Here is an 18,470-nt window from a genome sequence, read left to right on the forward strand (position 1 = left end):
AGCATCTCTCTTAAAAGACATTTTGGATTCATTTACTTTGTAGATTAGAAAGAATTTTCATATCTATTAACAAATATCTTTGTTAACATATACTCTTAAATTTGATATCTTTTATTTTTATATCACCTTTATTTCCCCAATAAATCTGTTTTATTTCCACTCGAAGAGACCCATTCCTGATAATGAAGAATAAAAACATTTTAGTTCATCAAAATTAATCAGCACATCAGTTAAGGTCTAGTGAGCAGGTTTCCACACCTACAGGTCTCTACTTCAGTCAAGAAGGAAGGGAGATGATCCATATTCTTTATTGCTAAGATGCAACTTTACACTTATCAGATTGCATATTAAACTCAAAGTCAAATATTACCTCTTTGGATAGATGTTTTTCCTTCATTCTTGAAGAAGACCATGACATCAGGGAGGTGATACCTTGACAAGCACATGAATTAGATTTGAGTGAGGGGTGCTGTCTAAGTCGCCAACCTCACTTTCTCCTCTAGAGCCATCTAGGTCCAGTGGCCAGTTATGAAATTAGGACAATTGGAGATGGCCCTGGATATGAGGCAATCAGGGTTAAATGATGTGCCCAAAGTCACACAGCTAGTAAGAGTCAAATGTCTGAGGTTGGATTCGAATTCAGCTCTTTCTGACTTCAAGACAAGTGCTCTAGCCATTGCATTAGGTAGCACTGAACCCCAATTGCCTCACATCCTGGTCCATCTCCAGACTTCCTGATTCATATCTGGCCACCTGACCCAGATGACTCTGGAGGAGAAAGTGAGGCTGGTGACTTAACACAGCACCTCCCTCAAATCCAACTCATGTGCTTGTCATGGGCATTACCTCCCTGATGTCATTATCTCTAGTTATTAGCTATATAACCAGGGGCAAGTCATTAAATATCTGTGAGCTTGGGAGATTCTCTAAGTTGACTTCTTAGAGGAATTTGTCACACCAAAAAAATCACTGAGCAAGTATATTTATTTCTTATTGCCATATCTCATATATTGGAAAAATCAATTTAATAATAAGCATAAAGTCTTTTCCTTGAATATATAGTTAAGGAAGAGTTTTATAGCAATTATTTTTATTTAATTTCTGGGTTTTGGTAATTAGGTGGTTAAAACATAATGTAGTTCAAAGAGGATTTTACTCAAGTCATAAAAACAGGTCTCATGGCCCGCATTCCACCCCCAACACACACACACACACACACACACACACACACACACAAACACAAACATAAACATGCCACACACAAGTCGTAGAAATTTAAGCAAGGTAAGTCACCTAACCTTTTGGGTCTAGTTTCCTCATCCCTAGCATATATGGATTATACTTGATTAACTCTGTCTTTCCTCCCACTGGGTTTATCTTTCCACAGTTTTTAAGCATGCCTAAATTAAGAATTCATAAGTTAATATGTCTTTTATTATGAGAAAAGAGATCTCTTCTTATAATTTATTTTAATTTGGATTGACTCAACCACTCAATTTCATGAATGATAGTAGAGAAAATGGGCCTCTTGCTAAATTTATTTTTCTATCAATTATAAATGAAACAGTAGAGAGAGACCCTTAGAAATTATATCATAGATTAATTCTGTATTGATGTTTTGTACTGCTACTCAATAGTTTTTTGAATTGAAGGTTTCTTTGCAAGACTTTATTATTAGTGTTATCAAAGTGATAATTTAAAAAGATCAAATCAACTAATAACTAGCATAATACTAGGTACTCCTGGGCTCTTATTAATAGCTTGAAGAGGATGTTTGTTCCCAATGGCCCAACTGTGAATGCATACTAAACCTTTTGTTGCCTTAAGTGGAAAGGTTTTTAAAAGCCAACTAAGAACTGCTAATTTATATGTCAGTTTCAACTTATTGTTGCCCTTATTCATTGCATAGATATTATTTTACCTACTTGCGGTCTCATTGAGGCATTATCATTGTGTTGTGTCTAGAGTTGCCAATTAGTTAAATTTTTTTAAAGAATAACTATAAAAAAGGAAAAGTATCCAAGTTGACTTTATTTGCATGATTTGGCTTTTTAAAAATTTCATATATTTCTTCTGTTGTTAGTAGATAATCCAGATTGATATACTTTCCTACAAATACAAATTCAGTTTTTCTTAGAAGTGCATATCTGACACTTTAGTTTAGGCTTCTTATAATGGTCTGTTTTATGTTTCAGTGAGTTTTTCTAATATAAATACCTAAGGATCCTTTCAGACTAGCGCTTTATGGTAATTGACTTTTTTCTTTAAAATTTTCTTAGATTCTACTCATTTTTAATGTGTAGTAAAGGGCAAAAGCTAGAATATAGTTGACATATATAAGTAGTGATCTTCTATGTTCAGCCATTTGTTCTCAAAAAAACCCTCCTCAAAAACACACCTCCCTCCCCCCTCGAAACAAGCTTTTAAATCTCATTTGCATTTATTAACATCTTCATACTTTCTAAGAATAGTCACTCAAGAAAACAATTAAACCGAATTTTAACATTTGCCAATTTATGAGGTAGTATTTGCTCACATTGACAATTTAATACTTGGATTCTCCAGAAATCAGAGCATGAATAGATTCTAGCATTCTATATATAATTAGAAACTAGTTTAATGGCCAAAAATTTTTTTAAAAAAAGTTTCATTTCTTATGTTTCTTAAATTGATTAAATTGTTGAATAAGAATTTTCTAATTAGATGGAACCTTGAAAATCATCTTGCTCACTTCTTTTATTTTTTAATTTTTTTTTTTTTTTTTTTTTTTGGATTTTTGCAAGGCAATGAGGTTAAGTGACCTGCCCCAGGTCACACAGACAAGTAAGTATTAAGTGTCTAAGGCTGGATTTGAACTCAGGTCTTTCTGACTCCAGGGTTGCTGCCTTATCTACTGTGCCACCTAAATGCCCCTCTTTATTTTTTTAAGATGAGGAAAGTGAAGTCCTTTCAGAGGTTGGGACTTGCCTAAAGTTATAAAACTATTTAATATTATGACCTGTACTAGGACCAAGATTATATAGGATCTTTCTACTAAAATGAACTGCTTTTTGAAAGATAGTTTTTAAAAGAATTCTTACTTCTGTTTTTTAAAATTATTCATTCAATATTTTGTTGAATTATTTGTGAATTGTTATATAGACTCAATTTCTAGTATATATTATTTTTTGTGTTGCACTATAAATTAATTATAAATATTCATAGCACAGAAAAAAGTTACCTGTCAGATCTATAATGACTAGAAAATTTTAGGATGAACCATAATGTTTGCATTTGCTTTTTCATTCCAAAACTATTATGATTTTATTCTGGAAGGAAAAGAATTAGAAAAAGCTTTAACTTTTAAGAAATATTAAGCATATAAAAATAATTTTAACCATGGTATAATCTTTATGTAAGTCATGTTCCTTTAAATTATGCTTTTATACATTGTTGATGTTTATAGTAAATGTTTGAATTTGTGGTATTGAATGCCATTGATTTCCTTTTGGTTTTAGCTATAATCTTTATTTTCTTTTGAAAATTATTTGAGTTATAATTGTAAACTTGATCTAGATATTTTAATTTTTCCTTAGTTCAATATTTAGGTTTATAGTTAATCTGAAATCTGTATGTAAATGCATTTTTGTTGTTTTATTTTGTGATTTTTAGAATTTTCAGTGAAATGTTTACATTTAACTTGAGCAGTCTAGGTCTACACACTTTTCCAGTTTTCTTGATTATTCTGTTTTTGTTTGCTGAATTATCTGATGGTGGTGTAATGGTCTCTGGAGTCTTTTTTTTTTTAGGTTTTTTCAAGGCAGATGGGGTTAAGTGGCTTGCCCAAGGCCACACAGCTAGGTAATTATTAAGTGTCTGAGACAGGATTTGAACCCAGGTACTCCTGACTCCAGAGCTGGTGCTTTATCCACTGCGCCACCTAGTCGCCCCTGGAGTCTTTTTTAATCTTCTAGACTCTTTAACTCTTCATATGCAAATCTAAATCTTTTCATCTTGGATGTATGTATGTTCATTTTAAGCATATTCCTGGTTTGTTTATAGATTTTATGCTTTGAGGAATAAGAATTAGAACTTTTAGTTTTTGCAAGGCAAACAGGGTTAAGTGGCTTGCCCAAGGCCACACAGCTAGGTAATTATTAAGCGTCTGAGACCGGATTTGAACCCAGGTACTCCTGACTCTAGGGCCAGTGCTTTATCCACTATGCCACCTAGCTGCCCCAGAACTCTTAAACTTATATTTTAAATGTAAACAGTTATATACAAGAATAAAAATTCAAAATAATAAGTGTCATCCACTTTCTCTAATTTCATGTCAAATTAATTAATTTCTCACTACACTTTGCCTCCTTCCATACAGTTTTCTGCAAGTGGGATATAAAAAAGCCATATATTATGTTTAATAGATTAAATAAAATATACTAATTTAGTATGCATTTTTGAAATAATATGAAATGTAGGGTTAATTAGTGGCACTTTTCCATAGAGTTGTCTTTTAGGTCATATTCTAAAAAATACCAAGATATTGTTTTAGAAGAGGAGATAACACTGTAATTTTTAGGCATGGAGAATTTCAAGAACAAACCCAACAAATGCTTATTAAGCTATTTGTGTTAATATTTGATTGGTTGCTGTTGTTACTAGTGATCCTTATCCTTTTTTAAGTTATCCTTTCTTGTTTTACAAAATAGCAAAATTGCTTCTTACTTTCAGAACACCCAGTTTTACTTTTTCTTATCTTTCTATCCTTCCCCCTAATTGCAAGAAGTAGTAACATATATGGTTACTTCAATGTCTTTGCTTCAAAACCATGACTATTTTCATGATAGCTCAAATCTTTGTTAAACTTACTCTAAGAAATTAGAAACCCTCTTGTGGTTAGCTTACCTTTTACATTGAAAACTATTTTAATTATAATTAGAAACCCCTTTTTTGTTATTAAAATTATAATTCTTTAAAATGAAAGAATTTTTTTTCTTTTCAGACCCTTATTGTGGCATGGATTAGAGCAAATCTGTGTGTTTATATTTCTCGAGAACTTTGGGATGATTTTCTTAGTGTGTTGTCTTCACTTACTGACTGGGAGGAACTCATAAATGAATGGGCCAATATTATGGACTCATTAACAGCAGTTTTGGCCAGAACAGTTTATGGAGTTGAAATGACAAACCTACCATTGGATAAACTAAGTGAACAGAAAGAAAAGAAGCAAAGAGGCAAAGGTAAGTTTTCATCCTTATATACTAACATTGAATCTTGAATATTGTAGTTTCCAATATTATGTCAATAAGTGTTTACCTAATAACATTGGAATTTAGTGAATTATCTGCACCATAAATTTTTTTTAAAAAAAAAGAATCACTCTATTTTGTCTCAGAATATCCTGCTTTTGGGAATACTTATTTATATTGAATCTTAGGGTTTTGGAACTGAGTTTATAGGGGAAGAGTTTGGAAGAAAAATATGTGGATGCCACTATTACCATTTTATTTCTACTTCTCTTCAGATTGGGAGAGACTGTATGATTGATAGCAGAAAGAGGTTAATGGTACTCAGTGACAGCATTTACCATAAGTTATTTAATATCCTCTTTTTTATAGTATTGAATTAACATGTAAGGGCTATAATTTTGCTGTCTTTTTCTGATGAACATCAATTCAGCTTCTCAGAAATAGTATTTAGAAGGTGACTAGGTGGTGCAGTAGATAGAGCACTGGCCCTGGAGTCAGGAGTACCTGAGTTCAAATCTGGCCTCAGACGCTTAATAATTACCTAGCTGTGTGGCCTTGGCCAAGCCACTTAACCCCATTGCCTTGCAAAAAAAAAAAATAACTAAAAAAAAAGAAATAGTATTTAGGAAATAGATCATAAGATTCATAAATATAAGACTGATTAGGAATAGATTTTTAAATAAATTGTGAGAGGCAATACTATAAAACCAACTTCAGTATTGGAGATATTTATATTTTATTCTTTTAAGTATTTAATTTTATATAGGGCATAATTATCAAGTTTGGGTCATATAACGTTTTCTCCCTTTCTCCATTCTCCTGTTTACTTGTGAACTTTTCATTTTTCCTTGATTATCACCTAACTTGTATGCCAACAGACACTATAAGGGGAATGAAAACTTTACTACTTGGTAGTGAAGTTAAAAGTTTACTGTTGGGTTAGCTAGGTGGTGCAGTGAATAGAGCACCGGCCTTGGAGTCAGGAATACCTGGGTTCAAATCTGATCTCAGACACTTAATAATTAACCTAACCGTGTGGCAAGCCACTTAACCCCATTGCCTTGCAAAATCTAAAAAAAAAAAAAAAAAAAGTTTACTGTTAGATTAGGATGGTGAAAGCAGTTGGTTAAAGATATTTTTGAATGTCTGTTATCCTTCCTTTTTTCTACTTAATGAAGATTTCGTTTTATTTGAGGTTATAGAATATAGGGATGAATCTTTTGTAGATTAGTTTGAAGGTCATATGGTTAGAGCACTTCTCCATGCATTTGGAGATTAGATTACTATTTCTTGCTGCTACTATTATTTTTGGCATCTTCCTTGTTTTATTATAGTTTTTTACATTCAAGAAAGTTTGTTAAAATGACATAGCTTTCATATTTGCAAAATATATTCTAAAAGATAATAATTTTAGCTCTATTGAATGGTTTAATTAGTAACATCAATAAGGAACTTTGAGCTTATCTAAGGATGTCAAGAAATGTATTTTTAAAAATTGACAGATAGTTTTCTAAAACAAAGATAATTTTCTAATATAAGAAAAACTTTAATTTGTTTTTGCCTCAGGTTGTATTTCAGATTCACAGAAAACTACTTCAGTGGGGAGATCATTTTCTTTGAGTTGGAGAAGCCATCCAGATGTTACAGAACCAATGCGGTTTAGAAGTGCTACCACATCTGGAGCACCAGGAGTTGAAAAAGCAAGGAATATAGTCCGTCAAAAAGCAACTGGTAAAAATTTCTCAAATGTTACATTGTTTTATTAATTCTCTGGTATATTTACTATTGAATGAAAGAGAAATGAAAAGAGATTGATGTCCAATTTGACTAGATGCCTTATTAATAAGAATATATCATTTTCACAATTGCATATAATCTTAGATCAGTTTAATTACGTAAATTATTTTTAAAAGCTTTTAAAATTAAAATGCTAGTACATTTCAATGAAGTGAGAATGATATTTTTAAAGTTTTTTGTCTTTAATTGTTAAAAAGACATATTTTCTTCTTGAGCTTTCTGGGTATCTAACTATAATTCCATAACTAATATAAACTTTCTTATGTTTAGGGACATTTGTACATAATTATGTTTATTAAAATCTTTACTATGAAAAGTTCTTAATTAACTGGAATATTTTGTTTCATTTTCCTTTAACACAAAAGAACCCACATGAAAGCTTCCGTTATGGATCTAATGAAAATTAAAAAAAATCCCAAATTCCTCTAACTTCCATAGTAAAATCTTTGGCTTCAAATTCAATTCATACATTAATGCTTTTCTTGCATCATATTTATGACCCTCAATTTCTACAACTTCACTAGCCGTCAAAGAATAATTTAATTATATTCAATTTATTCTGCAGTTAAGAAAATATCAGCTTTGAAATAGATCTATTTTAGAGAGTTGTCTAAGAAGTTGTGACCAAAAAAAAATCGTGTTAAATCCAGTACTTCATTCTTAAAGCATTGCGATGAATTTAAGTTTCATTGGATACCAATTTTTGAAATTAGTATTACATTTTAAAACTAAAATTTTAAGAAATTGAACAGTAAGATAATCATGTTACTCAATTTAAAAATTTATTTGGATTTTTAAAAACTGCTGCTATATCAGACAATTCATTTGGATGCATCTTAGTCCTCATTTTCCCTTCAGCATCTGGTTCTTTGTCACCTCGTGTTTTCTGTTCCTTCCTACCTCCCTCCTTCTCAGAAGGCTGATAATTGCCTTAAGGAACATCATTAATGATCTAATAAACTTTATAAGAAAAAGAAGGACATCTTCTCTCCACTGAGCTATCAGATTGTCCTTGACTCTTCACTGTACTTATCTCTTAGCTTCACTTTGGAAAATTTGTTTTCTCATTCACTGGGGGAGATAGGGCATAGAAGCTGTAAGTAAAAGCACACAAACATCTTTCTTTTTCCTGCTTTATAACTATTACTATTCTTAACTGTCCATGTTCTCTGGTCTCAGATTTTAATGATGACATCATGAAGAATAATTATGATATAACAGTGAAATGGTTTAGATTTTTAAAAAGTGAATGCTTAAATGATATACCATTATAGTATTATATTTTTAGTAATTGGAATATTCTATGATCAGTTATGCTACTAAAGTAATGATAATAGATATTCTCAAAATTATTGAGATTCAAGACATAATTTAAGAAGAATTTTTAATTAAAATATTAATAAAATATTTCCAAAGTATGCCAGTTTAGAAAAACCCACTATTTCTTGTATTTAATAATTAAATTAGCAATTGACTTATACTGAATTTATCCTCCTTGTATTTTTACTATTTTTTAAGGTTTATTTCATATATTTGAAAATAAGAAAAATAATTGTAATGAAACTAATGATCACACTTGCTCTTACTATATTTTATTACTACCTTGTCATTAACAAGGAACACCCTAGAAAGCTAATCTACTCAACAAAGATTAGTCATTTTTATTCTTTTCATTAAAAATTATAAATTCATTTTCCTTGGTAAAATAATGTTTTAGATTAAGTGTTTGTTTTGGTCTTCGATTGTAGGATGGTAACAATTTTCTGTAAAATTAGATAGCATGTAATGGCATCAGTGGCATTGAGCAATAATGTTCAATCCATTTGGAAGTGCCATTTTTGTCTTTCTTTAAAAGAATCTCTTAAATTTCTTGCCTTTTGACCTGCATGATGTTTTTCAGTTTGGTACAACCGCCAAAAAGGGAGGGAACAACTGCATAAATGCAAAAAAAAAAAAAAAGAAAGACAGCAAAGTACTTTAAAAACTTTGTCAGTTTAAGAGAACTGCCAAGGCTAGTTTTTAGGAATCATAAGATTTTTTTCAAAGGCAATGATTGATTGCAGAATTTTAGATATATAAACTGATAATAGTCATTTGAAAATTAAAGGAAATTTCAATTAATTGTCAATAAAATAGCCTGAACTATTGTGTGGTTCAGTTTGAGGTTCATATTATCAATCGTTTATATATGGAATATTTTATTAGAAGGTCCCAACTTATTTGCAGGAGCTAATTAACCAAAAAAACCTCAAAAAAGCAAACAAAAAAAGCCCCATCCTATTCTGTTGTTGCAATAATTATTGATTTGTAAATCAACATGCCATATACTAAAAGCCTACCTATTTGAAATAAGACGTGTCTAATTTCCTAATCCTTCTTTTTCCAAGTGTTCTACCTTTTTAGTTGCCAAATTAATTTATGATTATTCACAAACATTTTAATAGTTTCACACGTAATTAGAATATTTCAGACATTGACTACCACATTCTTTCCAATCTAATTAACATATGTGGTTTTTAAATCTTATACTGAGAACTTAATCCCTATTGTGTATCATCTCTTAGTGGAGGCTCCAGTCTCTCAGGGGCTGTTGCCAGCTTTATATCTAGGATGTCTACCAAACTATTAAGATTTCAGTGGACTAACCATACCTCTTATCTGTGGGTAGGTCTGCCTAAGTTGAGAAAGGATGATTACAGAGTGCCAAATGGCCACTAGGTATTTGAGATTTTGCAGCAACAGGAATTTACATAGGTGGTCTTCTAAACCATAGAGGACTTGCATATACTGTATTGGTGAAAGGAATACTCATACTGAAAAAATTATATACCCTTTAAGTATAGAAGTAAGATTTACAAGAAAGAAAAGTGGATAAATATAAAGAAGCTGTTTGGTGTTTTTTACACACTTTAAAGGTTTCTTTTTATAGGATAGATTAAAAAATAAGTTTTAAATCCATATAGAGGTAATTTATAAAATATGTATAGGGGTGTACTTTTTGCCATAGCTTAAGCATTTGAGTAGTGAAAATATTGTGTGTGTGTGTGTGTGTGTGTATGCATTTGTGCATATGTTTTTGCCTTCCAACAATATTGCTTATTGGTCTTTTTAAAAAGAATTTCAGTAAGGTGAAGGAACTGGGGATGAAGGAAATGCAAAAGGATTTACATTTACTTTAGAGTTGTTTAACTTGGAGTTAATGAATTTGTGTTTTTAAAATATTTTTATAAAGATATTGTAGTTGGTTTTCTTTGAAGTTTATGTATTTCATTGATTGTTTTTAAAAGCATTCTAAGAAGAGGTTTATAGACTTAACCCCATTGCCAAAGTTTAAGAAGTCCAGATTTAAGATATTCTTTACCTGTATATGTATCACTGTTGTCTATTCATAGTTTTTTAAAGAATGAAAATAAATATTAGGAAGGTAGATCTGTGATTTCCTTAACAGGGAACTTTCAGATGAGGAAACATCCTTTTTTAATATTAGTTGATACCCTTTCTGTAACTTATATACTTAGATAATGGTCTAGAATGCTAGTATGTCAGAAGCAGCACTTGAACTCAGTTATTCCTGGCTCCAGTACAAGGTCTCTATTGACCATGCTGCATTTCAAGTTTTCTTTAGCAGTATGCAAATAAATATTATGGTTGTATAAATAAGTTGAATAAGCAATTATTCAAATTTCATCCATTTTAAAGAAAATAAAACTGAAATGGTGTTTTTTTTATATGAGGAATTTTCTTTTACCTAAGAAATGCTTATGATATGTATTTTGAATAGTAGAGACTATCATAGTCTGATAGCTGGAAACCATGTGATTTTTTATGCACTGTGTATAGAATTAGTGTATAAGATTGGTTAAACTAAAATCACTATTATTCACATATATATTAGAATAAAAATCTTATTTTTGGTTGCTACATATTAACACAGTTCGGGGACATTTAAACTATTAAGTGAAAATCTATGTATTTAACCATTTCTCATTTACTTACTTTGTGGATTATCTATAACTCACTTTAAATCTCAGTCTGAGTTTCCTTTGCCACTCAGAATGCCTCCCTCCAACATTAATTTATCTATATTTATTATGTAACACATTCATTTTAATATTAGCTTATGTAAAGTGTAATTACAAAGATAAATCTGCTACTACAAAAGCAAAATTTAAAAGCCCCAAATAAAAAGCTTTAATGGTTTTCACTCAGCATAAATGATTTTGTCATCTGTGCCATTTCTTCCTTCATTACATAGGGTGGTTGTAACTGGATTTAGGAATTTAGACAGTCTAATTTTAGGTGTTTAGTATCTTTGCACTTGATTTTTTCCATTTTAATACGTATTTAAAGACACCAAAAGTTTTTTAAATGATATGAATATTCTTCTGACATAATTATCACTTTATTATCTTTCCTGGAAGCTAAGCGAAGCCAGTCTATCAGCAACTGTGCCCACCTTTCTGAGGCTTTGCCAGCCACTAAAAGTGTACCTCTTCTGCTTCATACTGTGAGCTCTCTCTTACCTGGTATCTCTTACACTTCTTGCTCTCACAGGCTGTCAGGTACTGTACTTAAACCTCACTCATATCAACTTGCGATGTGGTTTTTATAATCTTCACTTTCTAATTTTTTGTCACTTGTTTATATTTGAGTAGTCTGTGTAAATGCATTGTGCCCATAAATAAACATACTATGCTATTTTGAGGGTTTTCTGTAGAATTAATTTTCATTGTTAGATGGTTGTTTTTCTTAAAGGTTTAATAAAAAAGGATATTACCTAGTTCTTTACAAACTAAAATAATTTTTGTTGTTTGATTTTTAATTAATCAGAATAGTATTCATTGCCAAAAAGGGGAAAAGTTGCCCCAGTTCTTAATTGGAAGACTACAATAGAGTTTTAGGTAATATAATTTCATTAAAGGACAGAGAAGTTTTATTATTCCAGAGAACAAATTTTGAGTGAGCAAATTGAAATGGTTACACTTGACATTATAAAATGTAATGGGGATTGGTGGTGGGATGGTACATATATATATATATATATATATATATATATATCCATCATTAAAGTTTCTTTTTCAGTTGACTTTAAATTTTACTTAATAGAAAGCCTCTTATCAATAGATATGATTAATATATATGTTTAATGGTTAAATTTTATTTTAAAGAACCATTGTTGAGTTACGAATATGCCAAACAAATAACCCCATTGTTAGTTTCATGCACTTCAAATAATATTTGACTATATGAGATCTAGACACACATATATATGCATATATATGTATATATAGATATATATATCTCTCTCTATATATGAGTGTATACATACATATATCTATATATGTATATACATGCATGTTTGTGTGTATATATATATATATCATACCATGTTTGAATCTTGACTTCTTAATCATCTCTAATTAATTGATTTATATTAATGATTTATTTTTTTCTTGTAACACTAAGAAATGTTTCTGAAATCTATTTGAAAGAAAGGAATAATATTTCCATGTATTTGTATTTCATTGACTCACTGTTTTGATGAATGTTTTTATTTGTTAGGTGTTGACTTTTAACAGTTTTGCCTGTGATTTCTAGCACAGACTATAATGTAATATAGTTTAGTTCAAGGGCAGGGAACCTCTGGCCTTATTGGAGTGGCATTGCCCAGGCAACTGCAGGAGGAACTCAAAAATCAATAAATCTTGGAGCTTTAGGCATGAATTAATTGAATGTTTGATCAGATATAACTCTCAAATGATGTTAGAGGTATCCAAATAGCCCTTGGCAGAAAAGAGATTCCATGATTTAGGACACCCAAAAAAGCCAACTTGATTTCATTTTTAGGTATACTTATATTTTTACTATCTGCCTTTAAAAAAATTACACTAAACTAGCTTTCCAAGAATGAATTGATTTATGAATAAATCCTCTATTAGAAAATTTTAATTCAAATGCAGTTGTCCTGGAAAATAAAGTTTAAACCCTACTAAAATATTTGGTGATAAAATCACTAGTTACAATATTTATTGCTTATTAAGTATTTGAGTTTCATGTATTGGGAAATCCTGTTGCTATTTTGAGAAGAAAAAGTTGGGTTTTTTTTTTTTTTTGCAAGGCAAAGGGGGTTAAGTGGCTTGCCCAAGGCCACACGGCTAGGTAATTATTAAGTGTCTGAGGCCGGATGAGAAGAAAAAGTTTAGTTAAAATTGAATTTAAAAATGTTCTGATCCTATTAATGCAAAGGTACACAAGGCAATATAATGTTAATTCTGTAGAGCTTTAACATTTTTAATGCTATTTATTTAAAATTATTTAATTTTTTAAAATATAATTTATTTGTATAAATTTGTATAATATTTGTATAATTTATTTGTATAAATATTTGAATAAAAATCTAATCTACTGTAATCATTTTAGAAGCATTTACTTTTTTTAGGAATAACCCCAAGATTCCCAATTATGCCAAATTTCATAGTATTTCTAGGATCACATAATATTAAAATTAGAAGAGACCTCAGAATTCATTTAGTAAAAACTCTTCTGAAAAACCATACCTTCCTTCACCAGCATTTATAGTAAATGATCATCCAGTCTTTACTTATGCTATACCTTGTTCAGGTGAGGGGAAGGAACTCATTTCTTGCAAAAGCAACTTATTTCATTTTGTGAACAATTCTATTAGGAAGGTTTTAAAAAAATGTCAAACTAAATTTGTCCTTTGCAATTTTCTATTCTTTTTTTTACAAGGCAGTAGGGTTAAGTGACTTGCCCAAGGTCACAACAGCTAGGTAATTATTAAATGTCTGAGGCTGGATTTGAACTCAGGTCCTCTTGACTCCAAGATAGGTGCTCTATCCCCTGCACCACCCAGCTGCCCCTACTAAGTATATTTTTAAGGTGTTTATCATGTCCTTATGGTTTATCTTTAGACTAAATATCATCAGTTCTTTAAATCTGTCCTTATATGACAAGAACCTGGTGTCTTCCTTTCTGTGCTCTCTCTACTTCCTAAAATTATGATAGCCAAATCTGAAACTAATCCAAAAATGTTTTGATAAGGACAGAGAACCGGGTACTATAAAGACCATAGTATTAAAAAAAAAAACCCTTCTGGAATACTGTGTCTCTCTTAATCAAACTTAAGAGTGTATTAGCTTTTTTTTTTTTTTGATTTTGATATCATAACACTTTCACATTGATTTTCAATAAACTTGCAATTTACTGAAAAGGTCCAGATCTTTTGTCAGGTAAACTGCTATCTATCCATACTTGCTCTTGTCTTATGTTAGAGAAATTATATTTTTGAGCTTAAACATGAGACATTACATTTATTCCTTTTAAATTAATCTTGCTAGATTTGGACCAACATTATAGCTTGTCAGGATCTTTTCCAATCTTGATTCTCCTATAAAGTAGTATCCCTCTTAACTTTTATTAATTCACAGATTCAGAAGTCCATCTATGCTTTTACCAGTTTTTTCTTAAATGTTTTTTATAAAAAAAAAAGTCACAGCCTAACTCAGATTCCTATCTTATCCCAATGGAAATATTTTTCCTTGATATCAAACCATTAAGTATTATTTGATTTGGGTATATTGAATATGTTTCTCTGTATCTCATTGTATTCTCATCTAAACCTCTTTCTATCTTCTTTATAAGGATGTCATGACAGACCTTGTTAAGTGTTTTGCTAACATTTGGTTAAACTACTTCAATACATTGTTTTTGTTCAGTCTACCACAAGAAAAGACAGGTTAGTCTTTCATGACCTGTCACTTTTCTTGGTCATCACTAACCATCTAGAATGTTGACAAGAATCAAAATTGTGCTCAGTGATCTAGTCTGTAGATTTCATCTCTTGATACTTTTTGAAAAACCAAGATGACATCACCCTTCTGTAACGCAATAGTGCCTTTCCTGGTCTTCATGGTCTTTCAGGGATTAATAATAGTAATCAGCAATCATATTTTGTAGTTCTTTCAGTATTCAAAGATGCGTTTCTGAGTCTTCATTACTTAATCTGAGAGGCAGCTATGTGTTCTCATTATTTCTTTATTTAGCTGTTATTTCCCTATTAACTATTTTTGTTTTAGTCTTTCCAGTATAAATATCATTTTCCTTTGTAGAAAAAATAGAAACATAATATTAATCTAACAATCTTGATTTTTCTCCCACTCTCGACTTTCAGTTTAAGTGACTGCCTGTCTATACCTTCTTCTGTGTCAATTATCCACCTCCTCCCTTATGTTCTCCATACAGTGTTCTGGAGAACTTCTTCTCAATTTCTAGCCATTGTAGCATTCAAGCTTTTCCTATCAGTGATTTTTAGCTTTGGATATGGAAGCTTTGATTTTGTCATCATCTGAGTATGTGTTTTGATCTTCCATGGGACTAAAGTAATTCTCTATGGTCAGGTTCTTCTTTTTCTGTTGTTTACTCATTTCCTCAGCTCAAGACCAATTTGCTGCACTTCCAGGTCTTTGGGTTGTTTTTTTTTGGGGGGGGGAGACATTCCACTGGTATCTTCATTCCTCTAAGGTCTTATGCTCTCTTGCCTGTGCTTTGATATGTAGATGACCCCTGTATTTCCCTCTGTCCTGGAGCTGTAAGGAGAGGTCCTGCTTGGCTACTTTGTATGGCAGCTCAAACTGCAACATGTATCTGAGTGTGTGCTAGAAGCAGAGTCCTATCCTGAGGGAGAGCAGAAGAATCTCTGCAGTCTTCCCTGACCCCCTTACCATCTGTGGGCTGTGCTCTGGGGGGTGCAGGCTGCTTTCTTCAAATCCTTTTTTTTTTTTTTTGCAAGGCAGTGGGGTTAAGTGGCTTGCCCAAGGCCACATGGCTAGGTGATTATTAAGTGTCTGAGGCTGGATTTGAACTCAGGCACTCCTGACTCCAAGGCTGCCACCTAGCAGCCCCTTTCTTCAAATTCTTGCTGGAGATTCTACAGCCAGTGCTACTTACTCCACACTCATTCTGTTGTAGCAGAATTCTCTCCCCACCCCTTCAAGCTGTTCCAGGGCTGTGCTGTAACTGGGGCTTTTTCCAACCCCCCCAGTCTTGGTAAAACACACCTTTCCTGTGGAACTTTCAAGTTATCTTGGACTGGGAAAATGTATCATTCAGTCTTTCTGTGGGTTCTGGCCCTTTAAATTTTGGCTAGAGTCATAATTTGTTGGCTTTTGGAGTTGGGGGGGAAGGAGTTCCTGGGAAATGCTGCCTTTACACTGCCATCTTGGCTCTGTCCCCCCTCCCCCAATTTTTAGCTTTGTAACTGTTCTCTTTTCTGCATGCTTAATATGTAATGTGCTGTATCTTATTCATGGCCAGTAAATGTCCATGTAGTGCCATATAGATTCCATTCATTAACTTACTGACTTGATTATCTTCTGCTCAGCATGAAGTACTTGCCTCTTCTTCTTCTGAAACCTTGCTGGTGATCTCTCCTCTGATTTCTTCTGTGAGGCAGCAGCCATCATCCTTTGAGGATAATCAGCTGTTTTTTCAAAGACTGTACTTCTCTTTGAGAAGTGCTTCATATTTGTTTCTTTTATCCAAGTTTTCATTCCCTTACCATTTGTTGCATTGTTCTACAGTCTCATCTCAGATACCAGCCAGGATCCCCTTTGTTGCTTTAGGTTCTTTTTTCCCCCAATTGGTTTCATTTTAAAGTTATCCTCAAGTCATTGGGAAAGGTTTCTAACTGTATAGTGATTTTAAAGATATTTTGTTATTTCCTACTTTAGCATGTTAATTATGTTAATAGCAGTATGACGTTCTTCATTTTTTTTTTTTGTTTTAAAGTGCCATCTTCTTCACTGTTACTGAAAATAAAGGAGGTTTTTTTGAGGTTAAATGATTTGAATTGAACAAACTACATGTTGTCTACTTTCATGCCGTTGGATATAGGGATTTATATAGCAATTAAATATTTGTAATGGTAGGCATAACTTGTGGGTCTATATTGTCTTTCTTGTTTCTGTCATATCTATAGCATCACTACCAGTACTTTTTACTGTTGTTTTATTTTTTCAGAAGATGTTCTTTACCATGATGGTAATTGGGAATCTTTTTTTACCTTAAATTAATCTTTTTTTTATTTGTCTTCCTACTTCATTTTTCATGTAACTATTCAGTCATGTGTGTAAGAAAAAGAATACTGAATTTGGGTCAAAAACCTCAGTTTGTATCTCAGTTTTGCTACTTAGTGCCAGATTCTCTGGGTTTTAGTTTTCTTATCTATAAAATAAAAGGATTTGAACAAGATGAACTTTGAATATCCTCTAGCTCTATATTTGTGCTCAATGCATATGTACATTTTAAAAATAAAATGCCTAATAAACTTTTTTTTACAATTATTACTGTACCATATTAATAACTACTTTGGCCTGTTGCACATTTTATTTTATTTAGCAGTTGTCCCCTTTATAGATGTACTTGGTAGTGTTCATTATCTAAGGTTGCCTCAAAACTTACTTCAATCAAGAAACAATTTAGTAAGTACCAATTTAGTAAGTTACATACATTTCAATTTGGCAATAGTGCTGTAAAATCTAGAACTTTAATTCTATTTGGTAGGAACAAATAATCATTAATATATGTGATAATTTGAGGAGGGAGAACTAAAAAGTTTTTTAAAAAATGATTTTTTTAGTTCAAAATGACATCACTTTGTTATAGACAAGTTACAGTGTGTCTTATGATGACTGATCAGGACATCTCTACTTTCTTGCTCCCAAAGATTTATACCATTAAGTATAAGGATATATTTGGATTTATACCATTCTGTGTTGATACCACTTCAAAATAAGATTCTGCATTTGCCAGGAAATAAATTGTACTTCCTGAATGGCATCACTAGTTTTATTTATAAAGTTCTTGAGTTTTTAAAGTTTGGAGAAATACAGGATTAAAAGTTAGTCTAGGCCTATTTGTTTTTTAGTTACCGATAGGTAAAGGTAAAAGTATCTTTGAAAGAACAGGAAACTAAAATATTAATTTTACTTCATATCTCAGTGTTCCAGTATTTTATGTTATGTTATGTTATTTTATTTTATTATTGTTATTATTATTTTTTTTGCAAGGCAAGTGGGGTTAAGTGGCTTGCCCAAGGCCACATAGCTAGGTAATTACTAAGTGTCTGAGACCGGATTTGAACCCAGGTACTCCTGACTCCAGGACCGGTGCTTTATCTACTGCGCCACCTAGACGCGCCCCAGTATTTTATTAAAGATAGACAAGGACACTAAATTTAGAACTGAGAAAGTAATATTCATTATCTTTCTATCGAATTCTTAGTCAAAAGGAGTCATTAACTAAATGGATTCTAATGATATGTTTAGTTTGAAAATCTATTTGTTATTTTTTTAAACATAGGTTTTTGTTAGGCTTTATTTAGGTGTGTAAGTTCCACATTTGATAGAAAATCTATCAAATAGGAAT

At 31.6% G+C, this 18,470-nt stretch overlaps 1 protein-coding gene across 5 annotated transcripts in view; it reads left to right on the top strand.

Moving 5' to 3' along the window:
* The window catches only part of RALGAPA2 (Ral GTPase activating protein catalytic subunit alpha 2), a 374,367-nt gene that overhangs the window by 92,967 nt on the left and 262,930 nt on the right, over positions 1 to 18,470 (top strand). For 4 of the 5 annotated variants that reach the window (XM_074209342.1, XM_074209344.1, XM_074209346.1 and 1 more), the window contains exons 15-17: positions 4,982 to 5,219; positions 6,795 to 6,959; positions 11,447 to 11,587. In XM_074209342.1, coding sequence (XP_074065443.1) covers positions 4,982 to 5,219; positions 6,795 to 6,959; positions 11,447 to 11,587 — 544 coding nt within the window. The remainder of the gene's footprint in view (positions 1 to 4,981; positions 5,220 to 6,794; positions 6,960 to 11,446; positions 11,588 to 18,470) is intronic. The other variant, XM_074209345.1, reaches the window with a different exon arrangement.

This window comes from Macrotis lagotis, chromosome 1 (genome assembly GCF_037893015.1).
Source record: "Macrotis lagotis isolate mMagLag1 chromosome 1, bilby.v1.9.chrom.fasta, whole genome shotgun sequence".
NCBI lineage: Eukaryota > Metazoa > Chordata > Mammalia > Peramelemorphia > Peramelidae > Macrotis > Macrotis lagotis.